Genomic DNA, 24,695 nt, shown 5'->3' with positions numbered 1-24,695 from the left:
AGATTTTATCTTTATTTTTCCCATTTTAAGATTCCTAGGGTGGGGGCAGGGGATGGAGGGCAGTATCTCTAGGCCCACTGCTTTTATTGATAAGCTGTACAGAAACACTTCTTTCAGGAATGCCTACTTTGGATTCCACCACGGTGATATAGATATACTGCCTTACCCAGTAAGTCTGTGTTGGCAGAAAATATTAACTCTGAACATCTGGTTCCATGTGAGCAAAGTTAGGGCTCCCATGAATCGAGGGAATAATACTCAGGATTCAGCTGAACTATTTGGGCCACTTTATCATTTCTGGGGCAATAATTTTCAGGAGGATTGTTCCTACCATGTGAGGAAAGGACTGCTTCCTATAGCACTGGCAGGAGTGTGGAAAGAGCTCTTTAGCAAACACCTACTCATCCATCATTACAGAGCCTGTCACCTTCAGGGTGCTTTTCCAGAAGTACTCTCTACCTACATCATGTCCCAGCAAGGGGGGGTTTTCCTCTGTACCCCTTGGCTGGTTTCTTAGGACCCCATTAGCAGCTTCCATGTAGAACTTGGGATCAATAGCAGGCAAGTCACAACTTTTGTCTCAGCTAAACTTGGGGCTCAGGGACTGTTTCCATCCATGGGGCTAAAGGCTTCCAAACTTTCCTGAGGACTGGAAACACCAGAAAGCCTCCTTCCCTATTCACTTGTAAGTGTAACAAACTGAAAATGAGATTTCTTCTCAAAATATTCTGTTGAGTAAAGCTTCCTTTGAGTTACTTTAACTGGGTTTTTATGGGAGACAGGGATCCCTCATTGTGCCCCAGGTCATTAGTGACTTTAATGAGAAATGGTGGAAATCAATTCAGGCGAGCACACCTGCACACATGGCCAGTCCCCCACTTCACTCCTCCGACAAGTCAGGAAACCATGTAAGAACTTACAGCCCAGCTGTTTCAGAGACCCTCTGCACAAATAATGTCTGCCCCCAATTAATGGAATAGTGCCTGCATAATTTGGAAAGAAGTTTTCCTACTTTTGGTGAGATCATTGTCTTCCTAACCATCAGAGCTGTTGTACACACTGTTCCCACTCTCTGGAATAAGTCACCCCTTTGCCATTCCTTCCCCTGGAAAATACTATCTTTCAGATTGAGCTTGAGTGGGTACCTGACCTCACCTGGGAAATTTGGAAGGAGTTTTCTGTTACATATTCCTGTAGGACCTCACATGCTCCCTCCGATAAAACTCGTCTCAATTTTATGCTTACTAGTTCAAGGCCTGCCTTCACTACTAGGTCATGAGCTCTAGGGATGGGTCCTGTCAACCACGTTCCTCAGGTGCCCATCACCTGGCATGGTACCTAGAATAGAAGGCCTTTGGTGAAGGAGTAGACTCCTTGGGAGAATGTGTCTGGTTCACTGGCTGTGGCATTTCAGAGCCTTGCAGTGAACCCTGGAATGCTTACCTGAGGCTTTTTCTCTCTTTCAAGGGACACTAGATTGTTCATTTCTGCTTTGCTCTGAAACTCCAAGAGAGTTAGAAGGAGGCTCAGGCAAAATCATGCCTGCCATTTGTACTTTATCACAGTTTATGTAGATATTTCATCTAAGTTATCTCAAGGCAAAGAAGGCTCTATTATCTCCATTTTACTGGGAAGGAAACTGAAGGCTCAGATGGGTTTAGTAACTTGCCTCAAGTCACACAGTATGGGGCTGTAAAGTAAATTATTCCCCACTATGACAAACTACATATAATGTCATAAAAACTAAACAATGCTGATTATGTCTTACTTCCAAGTTCCAACTGGTCACAGATCATTCAGCCTTGTGCAAACTGCTTCTATCACTTATGGAGGATTCACCATTGCCTTTTTCCAAGTTTACCCTGCCTTATAGAAATGTTGATTATTTTATTGGAATTCTCATGCCTGGCCAAAATCTTCCATGTTCTCTATTCCACCCACTCTCAGAGAAGCCATTTTTATGTGTGTGCATCTCTGCTTGCTTCTTTTCCTTCCAGCTGGGTCACTGACCTCCATGTCTAACCTATATTTGCTCTTCTGGGTCTTCCGAGTATATCTCTCTATGTTCTTTATCCCCTGCTGCCTCCTCTGTTTATCATATCCAACTCTGGACCCTCCGTGGGTGAAGTCTAGAGCACCTCTGACATCAACAATGCTGCTTTATTGTCACAGGGTCTGGCCTCAGAGCCATGGGACTGATGAGTAACTATTACATCAGACATTACAGGACCAAACAGATGACACTCCTATGCAGCCTACTCACTCATTTCAATGATAGAAGCCAAAACATCACCAGAGCCCCTTCTTTGGAATTGCTTTCAGAAGTCTGTGGCACTTTTAATATCCTCAGTAAACTTCTGGTTCAAGATGGTGGATGAAGCACATGTTACAGCCTTTCTTTGTCACCCCAAATCTCTGGAATTGATAGAAAAGATATTTTTAAAATCTACAACTGAACCCTAAAACAAGAAGGGAGCCCTCCTTGGGCCAGAAATTCTGAAAGTATAAAAACTGATGGGATCGACCCGATGGAGGAAACAAATCAAAATATACACAGAAAAGTATCCCTACAAAGGCAAGACAAAACCAAATGGTTTTGGTCTCATATGTGGAGAGAGTAGGTTTATGAGAGCAGGAGGAAACTAGGGGCAACAAGCAGATTGAGGAACTGGCTTCAGAAGTTCCTGTATATCTCCTCCCCCCCACTATCAAACAGCAGCTGAGGTAGGGACTCTTTCCAAAAAAGCTATTGGCACAGAGGGCTGGGGCTGGAGATGCAGGGTACACCCAAGCCCAGAAGCCTAGCTCTAAGATATTCTGACTAGTGGCATGTTCCACCCCTTTCTCACTCTTCCTGTAAACATTTTGGAATACAAACTGCACCAGAATGTCCTGTCTCTTCTCTTCCTCCCCAAAAAGGTGGACAAAGAGAGGTAGCCGGATGACTAATGGGAAATTTCAGCCACAAAAATGAGCACATAATTAAGACCAAAATCTGATGAATGCCAACACTATATGAGGAAGTCACAAACTGTAAACAGAAGAGTTTGCACCTAAGGAAACAGACTTACTGATCAATCAAAACAGGGCCCTATAATACACTGAATTAATAACAACCTCAGCAGATAATAACAACATCAGCAGATATTGCCATCCAAAAAGAAATGAACATATAATGGACATTAATAGTTTGATTTTTGAAATGAAAATCTGAATGGATGGACTGAAAGCCAAATAACAGTTGAAGAGCTGCGAGATTCAATCAAGGAATTATCTCAGAATGTAGCACAAAGAGATAAAAGAGATGGGAAATATGAAAAGAGCAGGTAAGAAACATGAAGAATGGATCCATAAGACTCAATATTCTGTCTAATTGGTGTTCTAGGAAGCAAAAATACTGAGAATGGAGGAGAGACAACATCCAAAGAAATATGAGCCAAGAATTCCCCATAACTGAGGGGGGGACTGCCTGAATTCTCAGCAGTAGGATAAAGTCACATACAGATATCTCAATGGGCCAATTCTTCATTCACCAATGATAGACTAGATTTGGGAAACAGTAAAAGGTCATTTGAAGCCATGCGTGGTGGAACAAATGACAGTGCTTGTTGACAATGAGTTGTAAGTTAAATTAGATGTGAATTTAAAATATTTTTGCAAGGCTCACAAACTAGTTCTGAGGATGCCTGCACCCACACAGGCAGTTTAGCTAGTGGCATTTTCTGTTTCTTCAAACCTTCCTCTAGTTTCCTAGCATAGGGGTACATGAACAAACTAGAAGCCAGGGGGTCGACTAAGAGAATCCTGCCTGTCCTGCATAGAGCTCCACCAGTAGATATTAATGCTTCCCAACATGGATCCAGCTTCTTCAGTCTCATTGTCCCTAACCACCTTACTCATTGCTCCCTCCAACACTTAGAAAACCCTGTCCTCTTCTTACCGTTAAAACTCCAACCACATTTCAAGGCCCAGAACAAGTCTCACCATTCACGCAAAGCCTTCTTTGGCCACATCTCTGTGCTAACATCTCTTTGTACTTGTTAACAGTGTCATGCTTATTAGTTTTCTTCTCCTACTAGATTGCAAGCTCCCATAGAGCTGAGAGAATGCCAAACATTTCTTTAGTGTTCTCCAAAAAACTGCTCCAGGCACCTGTTAAAATGAAAATATCCCTAGGAGGGAGAACAAGTTGAAAGATTAGCCCCTGGAGACCAATTATTTTGGTGAGATGATTTCTTATGACTGGGGAGAAGAAAGTAGGTGGATACAAAATGTGGGCAAATGACACAGAAAAGGAAGTCTGGGTGAGGAGGGATATTGGAGGCAAACATCAATTATTCTGCAACTCTGCAATTCTGTTCAGGCCCCCTCAGCCTCTCTCACATGATCCCCAATTACTCCATGACAAAAGGGTCACAGAATCACTGATCTCCAGACCACCCACCAATGGGGCCTACAGTTTCCAAGGGAGATGTAGTGACCTGCCCCAAAGCACAGATTTCTTCGGTGACCCCCAGGACACTACTCCAGTCCAGAGATTGCTCCTTCCAGCTATTCCCAGGACTGTCCCTTATGAGCTATGCTCTTGCTGGAACACTGAAGACTAATAATAACATTTGTTGAACTCTTACTATGTGGTAGATATGCTGATAAGGCCCCAACATGCTTTATCTCTTTACTTCCTTATAGTTACCGTACAAAGGAACACTATTTCTCTCCTTTTTTCTGATGAAGGAATGGAGGCAGAGCTGTAGCAGTGAACATACACAGTGATGGGGATCCATCAGAACACAGGAAAACTAATGGCATGGGGAAGGATGCAGGAACAGCTCTGAGTTTCCCCTGTCAATTCTTTTTCTCATTCTCTTAAGCTGCAATGCATTTCTTTCAATTTGATACCTTGAAAATAATGCTCCTCCTCCAAGGCCTGCTCATTAAACCATAGCCAACCTTCCCATTATAATCAGTTTCTCTTGTCTTCCCAAGGATGCCCCTGGTTAAACTTGTAATTTGACTTATATGAATAGTAATACAGGCTCTGTCTTCTCCAAATTAACTCCTTGAGGACCAGGACCTCATTTTGTTCACTGCTATATTCCTAGAGCCTAGAACAGTGCCTAGGATGTTGTAGATACTAAGTTTGGGGAGTGAACACAGTAGTCTTCATGCACATGTGTTCTCGCATGAGATGGGACCTCCCGTGGCAGAAGTGCAGAGATCCTATGAGCGTTGATGCTTACCAAGGCTTAAAGTACAGCCATAGACAGTGTCAGGGAGGAGGTAGGCCATGGACGGGATTTCAGGTTCTCAGACGTTCTCCCGTTAAATTTTTCTCACCAATTCCATTGGCTGCTTAGTCAACCACCTTATCATCAAGGCTTCACCTGTTGATTTAGGGTCCAGGGGAAATGTAAAATTCCCAAAGGAAATTTCATTCACTTACCTGAACATCACACTCTACTGGTCAGTGAAGGTGGTTTTGATGTGGAAAGAGCCTCTGGGATATTGGAAAAACTGAGGTGGAAGGTGGAGAAAGGAACTGATCCCAGAGGTTACTAATCTGAAGTCTGTGGATGGGCCTCAGGGGGTCCAGAACCCAGAACTGTATTCAAAAGCACTGCACGTCGATTCCTCAGTGTGTTTCCCGGAGTGCAGTTCCAGAAGTTCTCTCATTAGGTTCTCAGAATGGGCCTGGGGCTCTAAGGAGAACAAGAAGAGCTAGAGCACCCCAGCTTCCCTGACATCCCAGTTTTGCTCTGGACACCTGGGCCTAGAGGCACCACTGGCTGGGCTAAGGCAATGATACACAAGGAAAAAGAATCAAGGAAGATGAAGAGAGGGGCAGGACGGGAAGCTAAGACAAAGGGTAAGAATGCTGGGCATCAGACACAGAACTAAAAAAGGTCATATGGCCCAATCCCTGTGTTTTAGAGATAAGGAAAGGAGGTTCAGAGGGGTTAAGTAACGCGAGCACTTGGGGTCAGCCAGTGGCTCCCTTGTCAGAGACTGGCCCTGCTCTAGGCCATCTCTGTGGCTTCACAGTTTGCTCACTCAACAACAGATAAGCTCACAAGGAAAGGCCAGCCGCTGTTATCTGACTGTTTGGGTGGTGGCTGTGGGCCACTGCATTGCTGAAACTTGGCATGTGCAATCACAGATATGATATGGAAAACATTCCCTTGGGGATGTGTGAGAACATCATGCTTTGACAACCCCAGGCCCCAAAACTTTAACCTCCTAACCATTCACGTCACTGACATTTACTGGGCACTTACTAGGTACAAGGCACTCATGTAGCCTCCATGGGATCCACAGAGAGGAGAAAGATGTGACTGTTAGCCCTGGAGGAACTTATGCTGTGGTAATGACAAAAGCCATCCCACTGCAGAATCAGCTGGGTGTTCTATACAGGAGGCAGCTTTGTTATTGCCCTTACAAGAGCTTATCACATCCAGGTAGGTGAACTAAAGCAAGGCCACTTGGGACCTCAGTGTAGTAAATCTTGGACACCAAGGCTCAGGTAGGGCTCTGGATCTTGCCACAAAAACAAGGTTCTCTTTCTGGCCCTCTCCAGCTGGTGGCATCAGGGCTACCCTAGGCAGTCCCACTTGGGGACCTGGCATAGTTGCTCCCAGAGTCCTGGAGTCCCACAACTCCATGTGCCACGGAGAGTTTGAGCCTGAGGAACACAAGCCAACACCACTGGTGCTGGCTCTGGGGGTTTCTCTTTAACTCTTGTCTCCATGTCGTAAGGTAGAGAGAATTGGCTTCCTCAGCCAGGGCTCAGGGATGCTTGGGAAGCAAATGAGCTCACAGGACTGGTTAGCCATTGAGACTTGAACTCAGGCCCCCGCCCCAAATCCTGATCTTGTGATACTGTCACCTCTGCTTTTTCCCTCTTCAGGTTAAAAGCCAAAATTAGGCTGAAAAATTCTGCTACCTGTTCCCTCAGAGGCCGGACGACGTGTTAGGTCTCATAAAACTGAACTGAAAAGTAAAGGGGGAGGAAACCTCTTAGAGAAATGGCTGCTGCTGTGGGAATGATACCCAGCCCAGCCCTTTTGACCCCCTCCATGAGACAGGTCCTAGTGAGAAGAAAAGTATGGGTTGATGTGAGGCAACCCCTGTACAAGAGGGTCTGAGGGCTCCATGGTGGGCCTCTGGTCCCACAATACCCACACCTTGTCTAGTGGCCTGAAAGGCTTTTAATGATCAAGATGTAGAAGACTTTGCCGGGGGTCTCTGCTGACCGTGCTTTAAAACAAATTGTCTTGGAAGAGGATATCAGATATAGCCCATTGGGAAGACAATGGATTAAGTATCTGAGGGACAAGAGGGCACCCTCAGAGGGGCAAAGATGAAAGCTAAGGTAACAGAGCAGCCAGGCCTACTGGTAGTTGACTAGTAAGCTATCGTAAAGAAAGGAGCATTTCCACAAACATGCACTGAAGTCATGGGACCTCAAAGATGAGGAAGAAAGCCCCAGTCCCACCTGATACCCAAGAGCTTTGGATTTGCAGGCTCATGTGAAATGTGGGTTTTGGCAGCTGTGCATTCACTAGAGAGGGCAACTTGCCTTGCAGGCACTGTCAATAGTCTTCCTTTGGTGGTTGGAGTGCTAGTGGCTGAGGTCTTGCCAGTGGTCCCTAATGGGGAGTCCAGGACGACCACACAATATTTCTCCCTCCAGGTGTCGCTTGTTGGTTCTTATTATCTCTCCTGCTCCAGAACAAGAATTTCCCAGAGACTCACTTGGACGCTTGCTGGGAAGAACAACTAGAACCTGCAGTGTCATGACCCCAGAAGGAGGGCATCATGGAAATCAGATTGTAGAATATGCACGTGGGTAAACCTTTCCCACTTTTAAGGGACCACTGACAAGTGGATCTTTACTTCCCTGGACCTCAGGTGGTTGGTTCATTTTTCAAGGGAGAGAACTGTACTATTGGAATATCTCAGAGTTTCTTTCCAGCTCTGTTTCCTTGATGCGGCAGTTCATGGGCAGCTCTGCCTGTCATCCTAGAGACCTATGGTCCTCACTCCAGGCCCTGGCTTAACAGCACCTTCCTTGGAACTTGCCTTATGCCTTTCATGTCTGAATGTAGCACCTTGCTCAGACAAGAGCCTTAATAAATGTTTGTTTAATGAAACTATCCAAGACTCTTGAGTTACAGAGTGACTTGGCAGTCAAAAGTAACAGGGTCCCAGAACTCATGTCAAAGAAAGGAAGAAGGGCATTTATATCAGGTAAGAGAAGGCTCAGAGATGGGAGAGGAGGAAGCAAACCATTCCTGTGAGGCCTGTGGGGCAGAACCAGCCAAGCTGGGGAGATACGGGGGAGGCATAAGGGAGAGCTCCCAGATAGGATGTCTGTGGGTCAGTGAGGAGTCAGAATGTTGGTGCAGAGAGCCAAGAAATAAGTGTGAATGAAGATGAATTTGGAACGCTTGCAATCAACTAGAAGCAAGGAAAGGCTTAGCAAGGAACTGATGTCATGAAAACTGAATTGAAAAACAGCCCGGCAACAGTGAGCAGGACGGATTGAAAGGGAAGGTCTGAGAAGGGTCTCGGGGAGGTTGCAACAGGGAGTAAAATCTGAATGAATGTGGAAACTGCAAACCCAGGCAACAGGCTTGTAGTGAGCCTATACAAAGTAAAGTCCAGGACCCTGTTCTGGGAGTGGGATATAGTCGTGAAGGAGAAAGACACAGATCTTTGGCCTTGGAGAACTCACCTTCTAGAAGGAGAGGTAACAAAAGGAGAGAGAGAACTTTTAAGAATGAATGCCTCATTTTATTCTGTAAGGGACTTACAGGGAGAACCAAGGTAGCTGGGTCATGTTTCTCTGTGAGTGGGGACGTGAAGGAGGGACAGACCAGGTGTAGTGAAGAGAAGAAAAGGAAGGGCAGACTTGGCACCTGGCCCTCAGACCCAGGGTGGCTGGGTCCTCTGGACAGGTCTCCCCCATACTGCAAGGTAGGATTTCGTAGGATCTGTCCAGGCCAGGTGGCACTCCTGCAAGGCTGAGGCCTGCTTCACCATCCTGCAGAGGGTCAAGGCTGTACCAGGACATCTGGGAGACCCTCCTGGCACTGCTGGGCCCAGAGTGTATCCTGAACCCAGAGCACCAGGACACTGGTGTCACCAGTGTCCTGGTGACACAGGGGTCACCACTCTGCAGTGTCCCCAGCAGCCTTTGCCTTGCACTGGGGACTCTGGGTGTAGGACTGGCATTTCCTCATCCTGAGGTCGTGGGGTAGTAAGTGAAGGTGTTAGGATTCCCGTGGTTCCACACAGCACAGAAACACAGATCTGGTTCCTGTTGGTACCAGGACCCATGTGGGATGCCCAGTGAGTGAGGAGTAGAGAATGCTCGGCAAACAAATGCCTGGAGCCCCAAGCATTTGAGATGGCATTTGAAGGAACACAGCACTTGAGGGCTATGCGTATGTGTATGTGTGTTTGGGGGTGTGTGGGAGGTATTCCTGGCACAGAGGACATATAAGCATCCCCTATGAAGTTCTAGGACCTTCCTCATTCCTATACCACCAATCAAAGACCTCTGTTCAACCAACCTGTCTGTGCGGCCCATTAGAATGTTCTACTGAACAGGAAAACCCAATGTGCAAGGAGGAAAGAATTTGAAAGGACTTTTCCAGCTGTGATATTCAGAGGTCTGAAAAGCTTAACTCCTTTAAAGGAAGTCATTCTGAATAGCTTAGGAATGAACATAAATAGCTTAGGATTGAAAAGTCCCTGAATGTAGAGACCAAATAAATCCCATAATAGGCATCAAAATGGCATGATTGAGAGCATCAGCTCTGTACTGGGTGTTGTAAGTGATGAATCACTAGATTCTACACCTACAACTAATGTTACATTGTATGTTAATCTAACTGGAAATTAAATAAAAATTTGAAAACCAAAAGAGCATGGGTTCCAGAGACAGACTACATGGACTCTAATCCCAGCTCTGCAACAAACAAGCTGGGTGCCCTACTTATCACACTTCCGTTTCCTCATCTGTAAAATGGGGATCCTCTTACTTAGCTCAGGGTGGTTGTGAAGATGAATGACTTAGTATTTGTAAAGCAATTGGAACAATGTCTGACACATAGTAAATGCTCTGTAAGCATTAAAAAAAAAAATTCTCACACTCTTTGGGACATCTTTAGGACATACTTTTGAGAAAGATGAGGAAGCAGGCTTCTAAGCCCTATTAAACATTTAGATATACAGGCAGTCTTTGCTTTACACAGTAGTGCAAGACCATAACAATGACCCTAAGAATTGAAACTGTGTAAAAAATCGAGAGAAAAGGGCTCCTGGGTGGCTCAGTTGGCTAAGAGTCTGCCTTCGGCTCAGGTCCTGATCCCAGGGTCCTGGGATTGAGCCCCCACATCGGGCTCCCTGCTCAGAGGGGAGTCTGCTTCTCTCTCTCTCCTTCCGCCCCTCCCCCTGCTTATGCTCTCTTGCTCTCTCTCTCAAATAAAGTAAAATCTTAAAAAAAATCGAGAGAAAAAATACAAGTGTTCCATGACCTTTAAAATTTTTGTTGAAACATTAAAAACTCTCATACTACAGGTTTTAAGTGTATATGGAAACGAAAAAAATAGACCTATTTCATAATACACTGTAAACATCAGAAACACTGCAATTCTTAAAAGTATTTTGTTTGTAAAAAAAAAAAATGAGAGTATTTGAATATCTCTTGCTGCCATCTCTTCCTTGTATAACTTATGATATGGACGGAGCATCTTTTCTATGCCTTGGCGAATCGTCATACTCCTTTATAAATTTGTGTCAGCTTCCAACATGTTATCTTTGTGACTTCAATGCTGCGAAATATTTCTGAGAGTTTTTTTATTTTTTTCTAAATTTTTTTTCTGAGAGTTTCCTTAATGTGGAGTTTTCTGCCAGGGTCACTTCCTCTGGTGCATCTTCCTCCTTTTTGTCTCAACCACCTTCTTCACTTACACCTTTAGATTGGCTTCAGGTTTCGTCGATATCAACAGAAACCTTGAGGATCCTGGCTGTCATAAAGTTCCAGGGAGTTTATTCAGAATGATGTAATGGTGGTTCAGTGGTTTAAGCCTCTGCCTTCGGCTCAGGTCATGATCCCAAAGTCCTGGGATCGAGCCCCACATCCGGCTCCCTGCTAGGCGGGAAGCCTGCTTCTCCCTCTCTCTCTGCCTGCTACTCCCCCTGCTTATGCTCCCTCTCTCTGTGTCAAATAAATTAAAAAATAAATAAAATAAAATAAGATCTCATATAGATCATAAGAAATGTAATTACATACTCTTTAAGAATCTGATAAAAGTTCTTTCCCTCTAAAAGTTCAGGTGAGCAGATACAATACTTTATGCAGCATTTCAGGGAGTTCACAGAGCATCCAAAATCCAATTAGAAGCCCTGGTTAAGAATCTAGAACTATTCCTAGATAAAATCCTGCCAAAATCTGTTTCAGAGCCATTACAAGTCCTGCGAACTCAGGTCACTTTCCAAGGGAGGGTAATCCTCAGAGCAGTCATCTGGCACCAGAACCACATTGAATGGTCGCTCTTGCCTTGCTATGCAAGTTTATTCAGTCTAGGTCTCTTCAACAAACCACCATCCCTGAAACTCTCCTCTGTGAGTATTTGTCTTAGAAAACCTTACTGAAAAGACAGACTCAACATTACATTGTTGAGAAACATGACAGAACCAGCAAATCAAATTGAAAATTATCTTGCACAGGAGGTTAGTTGCTGTGGCAAAACATGAGTGGTACCTGAGCCTATTGCTGGTGGCATTCTACTCTTTCTGTCCTTTCTTTTCTTCCTCCTCCCCCATTCCTTCTCTTTCTCCTCTCCCTGGAATCTCCCTCTCTCATTCTTCTCTCCTACTACTTCTGACATTGGCCCCCATGGGCACTGCTTCATCCAGCCTGTGGTGCAAAAGATTTTAAGCCTTATTAAAGCCAATAGAGAAAGATCGTCCTGAGTGAGTCACGCTGAATTCAACAAACAACCCAATAGAAGTCTCTGAGGATACCGCGACAATGCCCAAGCAACTATCCTTCCTAGAGAAACTTACTCTTTGGGGGAAGTCATTTTGAGCAAGGAAGAGGGTTAGGGATTACTTTTTAAAAAACTGATTTGGCATCAAGAGAAAAAGATTGCCTAAGCAATATCTGCTGATGAAGTCACAGAATGGCTCCACCTCTGGAATGAGCTTCATTTTCTTGTATTTTGGTAAGAAATTTGATTCTCAATTGGGAATTCAGCCACTCTACCCACTCAAGGGCAAGATGATAAGGTTCTATCAAACCAAGTGTCTAAACGAACCTGAGACTCTACCAAGGTCAGAAATGCTGCACTTCAAGCCAAAAGATCTCTCTTTGGCTTGCTTGTTTTGACTTGTAACCACAAGTTTGTCTTGTCTAGGTGTCCAATCACATTATAAAACAAATGCTGATTTCTGCACTACAGCATCCTCTGAAGCAACGGGAGTCCTGGATGTACCCTTTGGGGGATTCTCTAATTTTTGTTTTGTTCCTCTGATTTCCACAGGACTTTAAGTTTTTTCTCTTGAGATCAAGGAACAAAAGATGGTTTTGGAAATGCTGAACCCAATGCATTATAACATCACCAGCATGATGCCCGAAGTCATGCCTGTGGCCACCATGCCGATCCTGCTGCTCACTGGCTTTCTTCTTTTGGTTTGGAATTATGAAGACACATCCTCAATACCCGGTAAGTCAGTCATTTAGTTCTGTAACTAAGGAGATTGTTTACTTGGGCTTTTGGTCCATGAGGGTAAAGAAAATTTTGCAAAGGACAAAGAGCAAAAACATGGTGAAATGGCTGAAGCCCATGGCAATGTTAGCAAATAAAAACTCAGGTGAAAAACTTTATACCAATTAGCTGCATATTTCAAATGAAAGCATTTCAAAAAAATATCTTAGATAATCCCGTCCAGTCTGTGCTTTGCTTTGGTAAAGTAGACTTGGCACAAGTATCCTCCAAAGTAAGTTTGAAAAAAAAAAGTAAGTTTGAGATGGGGTGAAGCCAAGGTAAACCAGGCATTTTTTTAATTATTATTCAAATTCATTCCAATGTTGCTCTGAAGGCAAAAATGTCTCTGGAATGCCTTCTTTTTAAAAATATTTTATTTTTAAGTAATCTCTACATCCAGTGTGGGGCTTAAGCTCAGAACCTCGAGATCAAGAGTCATGCACTCCACTGACTGAGCCAGCCAGGCACACCCGGAATGCCTTCTATACTCCTCTCCTTCTCCCTCCTGCTTTGCCTCATCCATGTGTTCTGCCTTCTTCCTTTCTTGAACTTATTTCCTCTCTTCATCCCACTCTTCATTTTCTATTATTCTTGGGGGTAGGTGTGATGGTGATGCCACCATAAGAGCTGGCTGGGACCTGGGCACTGGAAGAAAAATGGAGACCACTATGGTTCCCTTGGAACATCATACCCTGATAGAATCTTCAACAAGGTCTGTGGATTAATCAAAAGTAGAGTATCATATAATTATCCAGATAATTCCAATAGAAACCCCTACCACTCCACAACTATCAGATTAATTCAGAATTATCAGAAATATCCAACTATTTCTTTAGTTTTCAGTGAAAATTCTTCATGGCAAGCATCTATCCCCAGTCCCATGAGCCATCTGACAAGGCTTTACTTCAAGAGCATAGTCATTATGCACTTCCAAGTGCAGTGAACCTCATCATAGAGTGATTTAGGGTAGGAATGTGAAGCTGGTGCAAAGTGCCCCGTGTCTGGATTCTTCCAAAATTTTCCAGAGAACTATCTGTCTTGTCTATCTGATTCAGCCTGGTATTTTAGGTTGCTTTCATGTCCACTTAAACAGAGAGCTCAGTTAATGTTGTTCTCTGCTCCCTGAGGGATCTGGGGGAAGACTCTTTCATGGCCTTTAACTTGAGCTCCTTCCCACTACAGCTCCTTCCTCACTGGATCTCTTCTCCCACAGTGGGCTCCCAGGTCAGGATCCACGAATGGTGGGTGAGGTGGAGAGTATTTTATAACAAGTCTCCCCAGATGTTTATGTGTTAGAAGAAGTCCTTTGGACCTTTGAAAAAGGAGGTCAGCCTATGGGGGGCAAGCACAAGAACTGGCATCTCTGAAGCTTTGGATCAGGAGCCTAGGTGACAGCTCACTCTGTTCCCCAATCCTGCACTGGGGACATCATGCTGCTATACACTAATAGTTCTATGGTTCTCAGCTATGTCTGGAGCAAGGCCCGCATGTTAATATTAAAAAAAAGAAAAAAAATCTGGGGCGCCTGGGTGGTTCAGTTGGTTGAGCATCTGACTCTTGATTTTGGCTCAGTTCATGACCTCAGGGTCGTGAGATTGAGCCCTCCCAGTGTGCTAGGTTTGGAGCCTGCTTAGGATTCTCTCCCTCTCCTTCTGCTCCGCTCCCCCCAACTAAAAAAAACATAAAATAAAAAAATCTTCCCAAGTGATTTTTCATTAGCAGTCAGGATTGAGAGCCACAGATATGAGCCTAACCCCTTCACTTGACGGAAGTGGAAATTGAGCCCCAGAGAGGTGAACTGCCTTACCCAAGCAAACCCTTATGACAAATATAAGAAACCATGAAGTTCAAACCCTTCATTTTACAGGTGAGGGTTAAAGCCCAGAGAAAGGAAATGGCTTGTAGGCATCTCACCTTGAAAGGAAAGGCGGGGGAGGGGAATAACCAGGAATTGCTAAATCCCAGGTTGGTGATCATTTTGCTAGCCAGGGAGCTTCTAGTTCCATGCTTTCCCTTTGAAAATGTGAGCTCTGGTCAGAATCCTCTCGTGGCACAGACTAAGATCCCATGGTGCCCAGCTGGGGAAGGAAAGGTGAGAAAATTGGCTTTGTTGGGGTGGTTCTTCCTGAACTCCTTCCGCCAGTTTCCTTGAATCACTGGTTCTCTGGATTCTTGGTTTTACAGGTTTGGGGAAAGCTCAGGGTCAGGGAAAGTCAAGGGGAGTTAAGAAGTTGCAATGATTTAAAAGCCCTTAAGTTAGTTACAATTTACAAAGCAGTTTCACATTCTTTCTCTCTTGTGATCCTCATAGCACTCTGATGAGGTAGGTGTGTTTATGCCTATTTTGCAGATGAAGAAACTGAGATTAAAGAGGGTCGATGGTGTATAGCTAGTAAGTGATGAAATGGGGACTCAGAGCTAAATCTCTTGAGCCATCCCCAACCTTGCACATGGATTCCCTCCCCCAGAGCCTCTCTCTGCCCTGGGCACCATGTCCCCAGAGGGTGTCACTGGGAAAAGGACATGGCAACACATTCCCCTTTCTCCCACTAAAAAACGACTTCACAGGAAAGTGCACAAGTAAATATGTCATCACAGTACAGGACAAGAAACAGAATGTTAGCAGGATCCCAGAAACTTCTCTTGTGCCTTTTCAATCATATCCCTCTCACCTCCAGAGGTAAACATCCTTCTAATTTGTGATAATCACTCCCTTGCTTTTTATAGTTTTGCCACATACTTTCATATCCCTGAGCAATACAGATTAATTTTGCCTGGTTTTAAATGTTTTAGCCATCGAGTCCTACATTACTTCTTCTATATTGCTTCTTTTGCTCAATATTGTGCTTACAAGCTTCATCCATGTTGTGACATGCCGCTATAGCTCATATAGTATGCAGTAGCACAAACATCTCGTGGTTTAATTACTGATGCTACTGTTGGTGGACCTTTGGGTGTCTCTAATTTGGGACTATTGTGAACAGTGCTGCTATGAGCCTTCCCGTTCACAGGTTTCTCTAGGGTGTACACCTAGCATGGAATGCAACAGCTTCTAGATTAGGACAGTGGGTGAGAGGTCCCAGCTGTTGGCTTCTGGGAGGCTGTTTCTGCACAAAAATGCAGTGTAGTATTTATCGCTCCTCTTAGGGTGTGAAAGAGGTGCCTGCAACTGCTGTAGGCCTAAATCAGCATTCCCAAATCTGAGAGGCAGAGAGCAGCTTAATGCGGACGCAACCAGAATATTTCTCGAATATCCTACCAAAGTTTCTCCCCTCCTAGGACATTCTTTTCTCAGCTGGAAAGTGTAAGGTATACATGTAAATGGAAGGATCACATTGTGTTATAATAATTCAATATTGTACTTTCTCCCCCCCATACTCTCCTCTCCTGCCCAGGACTCTGATTGGGAACCTAGTTATGCTTATCACTCCATCTCCAGTCTCTGACTCGTAGCTAGTGTCTAAACCTAGTAGGGTCTCAGTAAGTGTTTGTTGGATGAATTAAGCTGACACATGATTGATCACTAGGGACCCAAGACTTGGATTCTCTTCTGGTCAGAACACTCAGGTTTTCAACCTGAGCAAAGTTCATCACCATCTCCCTTTTTCAGTGGATAGAGATCTGCACTGTCATATTTTAAACTTGAATGGTGGTTCCTTAATATTAAGACTTTCTACATGGCACCAAACTATTAGATAAAAAATGAAGAGTGCAGCCTTTCATTTGCATGTCTTTGTTCCTCATGGGCCTAGCATATTAAGTAAGTAAACGTTTGTTCAATGAGTCTATTCCCAAATAGCCGGATGTCTGACCTCCCGTGGACTAAATGTACCCGTTACAATGGTATTTTTCCATTTTATCAAAATGTAAATACAACCTGAAAACCCTCTAAATGTGGATGATATTTAAAACTTCATCCTTTATATTACACACACATTCTAATTAATTTAAAAAATTCACCAGGAAACACTTATTAGGCATCTACAATGTTTCAAACTGTAAATACCCAGCAAAGTAGTTTGTTATTATGCACATTTTAATTGATTAGAGATCTGTATATCTGATGATCTTTTAAGGAAATACATATTCAAATTTGCTTGTTTTAATCTTTTAAAGAACTTAATGAAATTATTAGGTATAAAGTCAGTCATCTACTTACAATACAGTGTTATCAGAACAATCAGAAGATTCAGGAGAACACTCTGAAAATGTTTTGGTTTTATAGATATTACCAAAGACCTTCACTTTAAATATTTTATTTATTTATTTGTCAGAGAGAGAGAGAGAGAGTGAGCACAAGCAGGAGGAGTGACAGGCAGAGGAAGAAGCAGGCTCCCCACGGAGCAAGAAGCCCAATGCTGAACTCAATCCCAGGACTCTGGGATCATGACCTGAGCTGAAGGCAGACGCTTAACAACTGAGCCACCCAGGCATCCCAAAAGACCTTCACTTTAAAGAAAAAAACCTGACAGTTTTATTCCCATTAATCCAGCTATTTCAAAAGACTAAATCTTATTTGACGAATTTGGGATTTAACATCCAATTTAGATGATTTAAGCAAAAGCTTAGATTATCTAGATTTATTCACATAGTGCTTGCCCCTGGAGTGAGAACACTGTCTCAAACAGTTGTGTGTGTTGGCTTCCTATTTTACTACTGGAATGGAATGAAAGGAGAAAGATTTGATGTAGAAAAGCTACTACTTCACAGGAAAACTCCTAAAACCATTCCAAGAAGTTTTTGTCTAACTTTTTACGGCCACCAGTATAATCAAGCTACCAAGTTTGTTCTCTGGTCTAAGCAACAGCAAATTCCTCCGTTTTTTATGTAAGCAAGGACATGAGCGGTCACTGCTCTTGAGTAAAACCACATTGCTGGACCCAAATTCTAGTCCAGACACTGACTGGACTCATTGCCTAATTCCTCAATGCTTAGCTGTATGTTTTGCCTAATGAGATTAAGCTTAGGATTCTTCTCTTAAACTGAGTCCTTTTTGAAGGAAAAAAAAAAATGGATATTCTTTGTTTGAACATTATCCTCGCAGACCATGTCTCTCAATTAAAAAGATTACACCAAAACTACAACCTATTTTTAACCTGCCCATTCCATCAGCTGGGGTATTCAAACCAAAAGTTTTCAGACAAAACTAGGCAGCCAAACAAATCGATCAGCTTGTCACATGTCCTGGTTTCCATGCTTTGTAAGATGGACTGACTGACTTATATTGAAAACTCACTGACACTGTTTAATGTGGCAAGAAGATAGCAGACACCTACCCTGGCTCATTCAGACTGAAAGGTTCGAGACCAAATAGAACTAGTGGTATGGACACTGAACTACTGTTTTTTCATGTTAAGCTTGTTTGTTTTTTTTAGAGATTCACAGATATACATCAGAAGATATCAAAGACCTTTTAGATATCAAAGAACACAAGCAGCAATAACATAAAACAGTTGCTCTTTTTTGGTGTTTGCTAAAATGCTGACTGTGGTCTGATAACTCTCCTAGGTCCTGGCTATTGTATGGGGATTGGGCCCCTCATTTCCCACTGCAGGTTCCTGTGGATGGGCATTGGCAGTGCCTGCAACTACTACAACAAGATGTATGGAGAATTCATGAGAGTTTGGATATGTGGAGAGGAAACACTCATTATTAGCAAGTGAGTCTGTTAATAATCAGAGACAGATTTTTAAAACCAAGGCTGTGTTTTTTTCCTATTAAGTAACAAACTTATTTTGATATCTTGATGCTTTTGTTGCTAAGGCTGTGTTTTTACTTCCCAGGTAAAAATCTAACCCTATAGACAAGTGGAATAATTGGGTTTTGCCTAAACCCAGAGGTACGTAGGTAAAGAACTCTGGAAAGCTGGGAAACTATTTGAAATTTCTCTGAGCAGTGAATGGAAACTTAGAATCCAAAGGATTTGGGTTTGACAAAACATATTTTAGGGAAAGGCATTATCTTTTCTGCTTTCCTAAGATTTTGGTCTTACCTTTATAAGCAAGCAGTTAAAACAAAACGAAACACCAGGGAGAAAGGAATCTGCACCAATTTGCTAATGTGCTTCTTTTTTTTTTCTTTTAAAGATTTTATTTATTTATTTGAGAGAGAGAGAGAATGAGAGATAGAAAGCACGAGAGGGAAGAGGGTCAGAGGGTCAGAGGGTCAGAGGGTCAGAGGGTCAGAGGGAGAAGCGGACTCCCTGCCAAGCAGGAAGCCCGATGTGGGGCTCGATCCCGGGACTCCAGGATCATGACCTGAGCCGAAGGCAGTCGCTTAACCAACTGAGCCACCCAGGCGCCCTTGCTAATGTGCTTCTAATGGCAGGCTCCTGAGCGCCTCTAGAAGGGTAAACGGTAGAAAAAGATGCCATTCATATGCTCCTATTCTACTTATGACTGTGGGCCGGTGTCTCAGCTGAGTGATCTTAAATACATTGCCTATTTAAAAAAATGATTTGTTATATCTTCTGGATAAGTTTAGCAGATTGAATTCATCCAGGGTTAATCAAATAGGCATCGACTGTAGAGAACTAGCTTTGTGAAATACTAGTTTTCTTATTTATTGATCATAGAAAATGGAGAATTTCAAAGAGAACACATTTCACTAGACTTTCAGCTGTCTTTACTGGATATTTAACAATGTTATATGCCAACACTGTCTCATTAATGAGTTTTTATATTCCCTGACAGGGCTTTACCCACAAACTAAGACCAACTAGGGTTTTACTGATATGTTAGAATTTTTTTGTCCAGATGCAGACTATTGCCCAGAAGTAAGTGAAGCATTTATGGAAACTACATTGATTTCTTTCAAGCCAAGATTACATACATCATTTCATAAAAATACCATGGTAATCTCAAAGGCCAATTCTTTGAACCAAATAACTGACAGAAGGGAGTGGGGGACCAATAATTGCCCTTGGATTTTATTTCTCTTGAGCTACTTTGGTCAGCCAAATTTAGGTGAATTTGATAAGTACCTATTTTAAACATCAATACTTTACTCTCTTTGGCAATGGTCTACAGTCTCAAAATGTCCTGGGACTGATGACATGAGGGCTTGGGGGCTTGAGACGTTTGCCCCTGCTCTTTCATCCACTGGCATAGTGAGTTGCCTTCCAGCCCTCCTCACAGACAGGTGAAGTGACCCGCAGTGTATTTTTCTAAAAGGATATCCGTCTACAGCTCAGGACCTTCTCACCCTGGCTGCACATTAAAGTCACCCAGGGAGGTTTTAAAAACCCCAATGCCCAGCCCACACCCCAGCTTTCAGAATTTCTGGGGGTGGAACCTGGGCATCAGGTGTTCGTAGAGCTCCCCAAATAATGCCAATGTGCTGCAGAGCCTGAGACAGAAGAGCAGGTAAGCAGCTTCTGGCACCAGGGGGCCTTGTCTTGGGGTCAGGGGAGCAGCTAAGCAGGGTTGGAGTGCTTTTGTCTGATCATCTTACCCTTCGGTCTAGCTCAAGTGGTGGTAGTATAAGACAAGAACTGGAGTGAAGAATGTGACAAAGGACCCGAGGACCAGAACAGAAATCGCTCTTAGATACTACATACTTGGATCACCAGATCCAATCCTGGAAGCCCAAAGCCATTCCTAAAGTAGGATCCTTGTGACAGTGCAAGGTAGCATTTGAGGGCTCTGCCGTCTTCATTAAGAAAGTGACCTTAGCGACTCTGACCAATTCAGGTGATGATTCATGCTCGAGATGAGCCCACAACCCAACCCACCCTTCCCCCAGCTCTCCCAGTTCTCTCCTCATCCTGTCCTCATAGGCTTTTCACTGGTTGGAGTCTTTGTGTTCTCCTTAATTGCCTCCGAGCCTCTCAATTTTGTTGTTAAGGGCTGAGCTCCCTGCGGGGAATAGGACATGTTTGTCCCCATCTCCTTCCCTTGCCTGCTCTTCAGGTCCCTTCCAGAACTACCCGTGCCTCTTGAAAATACCCCAATGGACCTCGGAAAGCTTTTTATTTTTAGTTGAATAGTTTGCCAGGTTTTTTTCTTTTGAAAAGTTTGAGATCTGTAGTCATTACAGCTGAGTAGAGATTATGGCCCAACTTTTCCTACCAGCATAGTCCCGAAGTGGTGGGGGCTGCAGAACTTCATGGGGAGAGTCAGTGCGGCCAGGGTGTTGCCTGAGCAGCTCGGAGTTTTGGGGAAAAGTTTATCTCATCATCGGTAGATAAAGTAGGCACAGTTCCCCAGGCGGGTAAGCTCTAAGTTAATGAGGGTCTACAGATGTTGTGCATGTTGTGTGTATATATTAGTTTTTGTAATGAATACAAGAAAAAAAAAAGAATATGGGTAGCATCCATTAAGGGAAGTTAGCAATTAACATGCTAATTAGGGTTATTTTTGCAAACCTCTTAGTAATTAACATACTAATTAGGATTATATTTGTATATCTGTTTTAATCATGTGTACATTTATAGGGAATGCATTCATGTATTCTTACAACATACACTTGTTGAGAATTTACTATATATACTAAGCACTGGATGATCCTAACATATAATCATTATTGGCTCCCCATTTATCCATTAAATAAACATTTATTGAGGACTTACCTATGGACACTGGGTATCATGAGCAAATCAGCTAAATATCCCTACCCTCATGGAGAAATATATTGTTGTATTGTTAATATACCAAGAAAAGACGAGTAAAACATATAGTATAGGAGTAGAGTGACAGCTATCTTGGTATGCCTGGGACTAGGGGGTTTCCTAGGATGTGGGACTTTTAATGCTAAAACTGGGACATTCCCAAGCAAACCAAGATGGTTGCTCACACTATCATCAGGTAGATATGAGCTGTATAGGAAACTAAAGTGGGGAGGGCCAGTTGCAGGGATGGAAGTACAACTATAAATAGGCAGTCGAGGCAGCCCTCACTGAGAAGATAGCATTTGAATAAAGACCTAAAGGAAGTGAGGGAGTGAGTCAGGCAGAGATGTAGAGGAAAAGCATTCTGGACAAAAGGAAGAGCAAGTGCAAAGGCACTGAGGTGGGAGCCCGTCTGAAAGGTTCAAGGAACACCAAGGATACCAGTGTGGCTACAGGAAGAATAGTGGAGATGGCATTAGAGAGGTATTAGGATACCCAATCATGTTGAGCCTTGTTGGCCATTGTAACAACTCTGAATTTTACCCTGCATGAGATGGGAATCCTTTGAAGAGTTTGAGAAGAGTGACATATCTGACTCATTTATGTTTCAGCACATTACTGGCTTCTCTAGCCACATTCTACCCCCATTCTACCTACATTCTTTGAGAATAGGTGCAAGGAACAAGGAACAAGCATGAATGCCCAGAGAACAGTTAGGCAATAGATGATGGCTGGTCCACATGAGCGTGGTAGAGGTGATGAGAGGTGAAATTCTAGGCATATTTTGAGGGCAAAGCCAGTAAGATGCTAGGAGATTGGATGTTGGGTGTAAGAATCAAGGTGATAGCATAGTTTTTGCCTTGAGTACCTAGAAAAATGAAGGTATCATTACCTCAGATAAGTGGAGCAAGTTTGGGATGGGGAGAAATCAAGATTCCATTTGGATATTTTGACTTGACATGCCCAGTAGACAGCTGAGTGGGATGTTGTGAAGGACGGTCTGAGTCTTTAGACCACCCCCCCACCACCACCATAGTCAGAAACTAGAAAAGGAGGCTGAGAAGGATAGCCAAAGAAGGGAAAACCAGAAGAGTGTGGTGGTCTGAAAGCCAGGTGATGAGTGCATATCAGGGAGGATGGAATTGTCAACCATGCCAGAGAGTGCCTGGTGAACGGGAGATTTGAGCGTTGCACTTAGCAACAGGGAGGTCATGGGTGACCTTGAAAAGAGCAGTTTCAATGGAGTGGTGAGGGCAAAAGTCTGATTATAGTATAGAATGAGGGGAAAGAATTGTAGGCAGCAGGTGTAAATAACTGTTGCAAGAAGTTTGTCATAAAGGCAGCAGAGAAATGGAACAACGAAATAGAAAGGGATGTATGGTCCAAGGAGTCTCTGTTAAGATAGGAGAAATTACAAAATGTGTGTTGAGATGACAATGATGGATTACAGAGCAAAACTGTTGATGGAAGAGAAAGGGGTATGCTAGGTATGATGTAAAGGGGGTCCAAGTGACAAGTGGAGTTGGTCATGAAATAGGGACATGGGAGTTCATCCACAGTAAGTTTGGGAAGTTTGAATATATGAGCATGTATCCTAATAGTTGGAGCTTACAGAGATTCTAGTTACTTCTTTTTCCTCAGTAAAATAGGAAATAAAGTCCTTAGCTGAGACTGAGGAAGTAGAATATTTGAGGAGAGAGAAGGCAGGATATAATAGTCATCTAGAACAGTGAGAGTGAACAGACTTGGGGAACTGTAGAATGGCCAGCTGCACTAAGGACCCCCTTGAATTTAACTGGGACCTGTGTGTGTGTGTGTGTGTGTGTGTGTGTGTGTGTGTGTGTGTGTGAACATGTGCATGTGTGGTTTTTTTTCCCAGCCACATTCAGCTGCCAGGGGCAAGCACAGAGTAAGCTAAAAGTTGGATTTAGCCAGGGGTGAGGTTTTACCAGGCAACTATGACAAAGTAAGGAGAGAGTCAAGGGAGTTGAGAATGCATGGGAAGAGAGTGATTTTAATGATTAACAATAAAATGTTTTCTTCCAACTTTCTATTAAGAAAATGTTCAAATGAACAGGAAAGTTGAAAGAGCAGTCCTCCCATTCCCTACCCCACATGACATTGATCTTTGGAAGAGACCAGGTCAATTGTCTTATAGGATGTTCCATATTTCCGAATTTCTCTCATTATATTATGGTGTTAGTTAACATATTACTCTATTCCCTGTATTTCTTATAAACTGAAAATTATGTCTTAAAGCTCAGTTTCATTCAGGTTAAACACTTTTGTAATGATACTTCCTTGGTAGTACTGGGCACTTCATATTGCATCACATCAAGAGACAAGGAAAAGTTGTCCCTCCATTAGGGATGTTAAATGTGATCATTGGGTAAGGTAGTTACAGGCAGATCTGTTATAAAGATTGTTTTTCTTTGCAGTGACTCCAGTATTTAAGCTGGGTAAGTGAGGCTGTTAGGGACAAAGGACAGGAGAAAGGCAATGGAAGCGATGGACCATAAGTCTCAGGCACAAAATAGGTCTACACAGGCAAGTGCTTTTAAATGTTTGGTACCAATTATTCCATTAGTTTCTCCTCCATATTTCTAGTACTTATCACTCTTGAACCCAGCCACAGATGTGTGAGTCCTTTTTTTCTTTTTTGAAGATTGTATTTTTTAATTTTTTATTCTTTTGAAGATTTTATTTTTAAGTAACCTCTACACCCAACATGGATCTCAAACTCACAACCCCAAGATCAGGAGTCCTATATTCCACCAACTGAGCCAGCCAGGTGCCCCTGTGTGAGTCCTTTAAATTCAGAACTGAAGGTGGCTTCCTCCTCACTACTTAAGAACTTACTCTGGCTACTTTTCATTTTGAATAGATAATAGGTTTGCCATCTTTGGCAATGTCTTTTGACTTCAGTCACGTTTAAAGAAGAATAATGAAGGGTAATGGGGGATACAGGCTTCCAGTTATGAAGTGAATAAGTCACAAGGATGAAAGGTATAGGATAGGGAATACAGTGACTGGTACTGTAATAGCACTGTATAGTGACAGATGGCAGCTATACTTGTGGTGAGCGCAGCATAATGTATAAACTGGTTGAATGCCCATGTTGTATTCCTGAAACTAATGTAACACTGTGTCAACTATATTCAAATAAGAAGGAAGGAAGGAAGAGAAGAAAGAAAGAAAGAAAGAAAGGAAGGAAGAAAGGAAGGAAGGAAGGAAGGAAGGAAGGAAGGAAGGAAGGAAGGAAGGAAGGAAGGAAGGAAGGAAGGAAGGAAGGAAGGAAGGAAGGAAGAAAG

The 24,695-nt window shown here is 43.2% G+C and overlaps 1 protein-coding gene across 7 annotated transcripts in view; it reads left to right on the top strand.

Annotated features, from left to right (window-relative positions):
* The window catches only part of LOC113910201 (aromatase), a 47,987-nt gene that overhangs the window by 1,236 nt on the left and 22,056 nt on the right, over nt 1-24,695 (top strand). For 2 of the 7 annotated variants that reach the window (XM_027572138.2, XM_027572145.2), the window contains exons 1-4: nt 2,241-3,326; nt 6,905-7,842; nt 12,552-12,734; nt 18,285-18,435. In XM_027572138.2, the coding sequence (XP_027427939.2) occupies nt 12,590-12,734; nt 18,285-18,435 (296 nt within the window). In that variant the 5' untranslated portion in view covers nt 2,241-3,326; nt 6,905-7,842; nt 12,552-12,589. Of the gene's footprint in view, nt 1-2,228; nt 3,327-4,273; nt 5,867-6,904; nt 7,843-12,126; nt 12,234-12,551; nt 12,735-18,284; nt 18,436-24,695 lie in introns of those variants that run through there. The other 5 variants (XM_027572140.2, XM_027572141.2, XM_027572139.2 and 2 more) reach the window with 5 other exon arrangements.

The sequence above is a fragment of the Zalophus californianus genome, chromosome 6, assembly GCF_009762305.2.
Source record: "Zalophus californianus isolate mZalCal1 chromosome 6, mZalCal1.pri.v2, whole genome shotgun sequence".
Classification (NCBI taxonomy): Eukaryota; Metazoa; Chordata; class Mammalia; order Carnivora; family Otariidae; genus Zalophus; species Zalophus californianus.
This window is presented reverse-complemented; position numbering and strand designations above follow the sequence as displayed.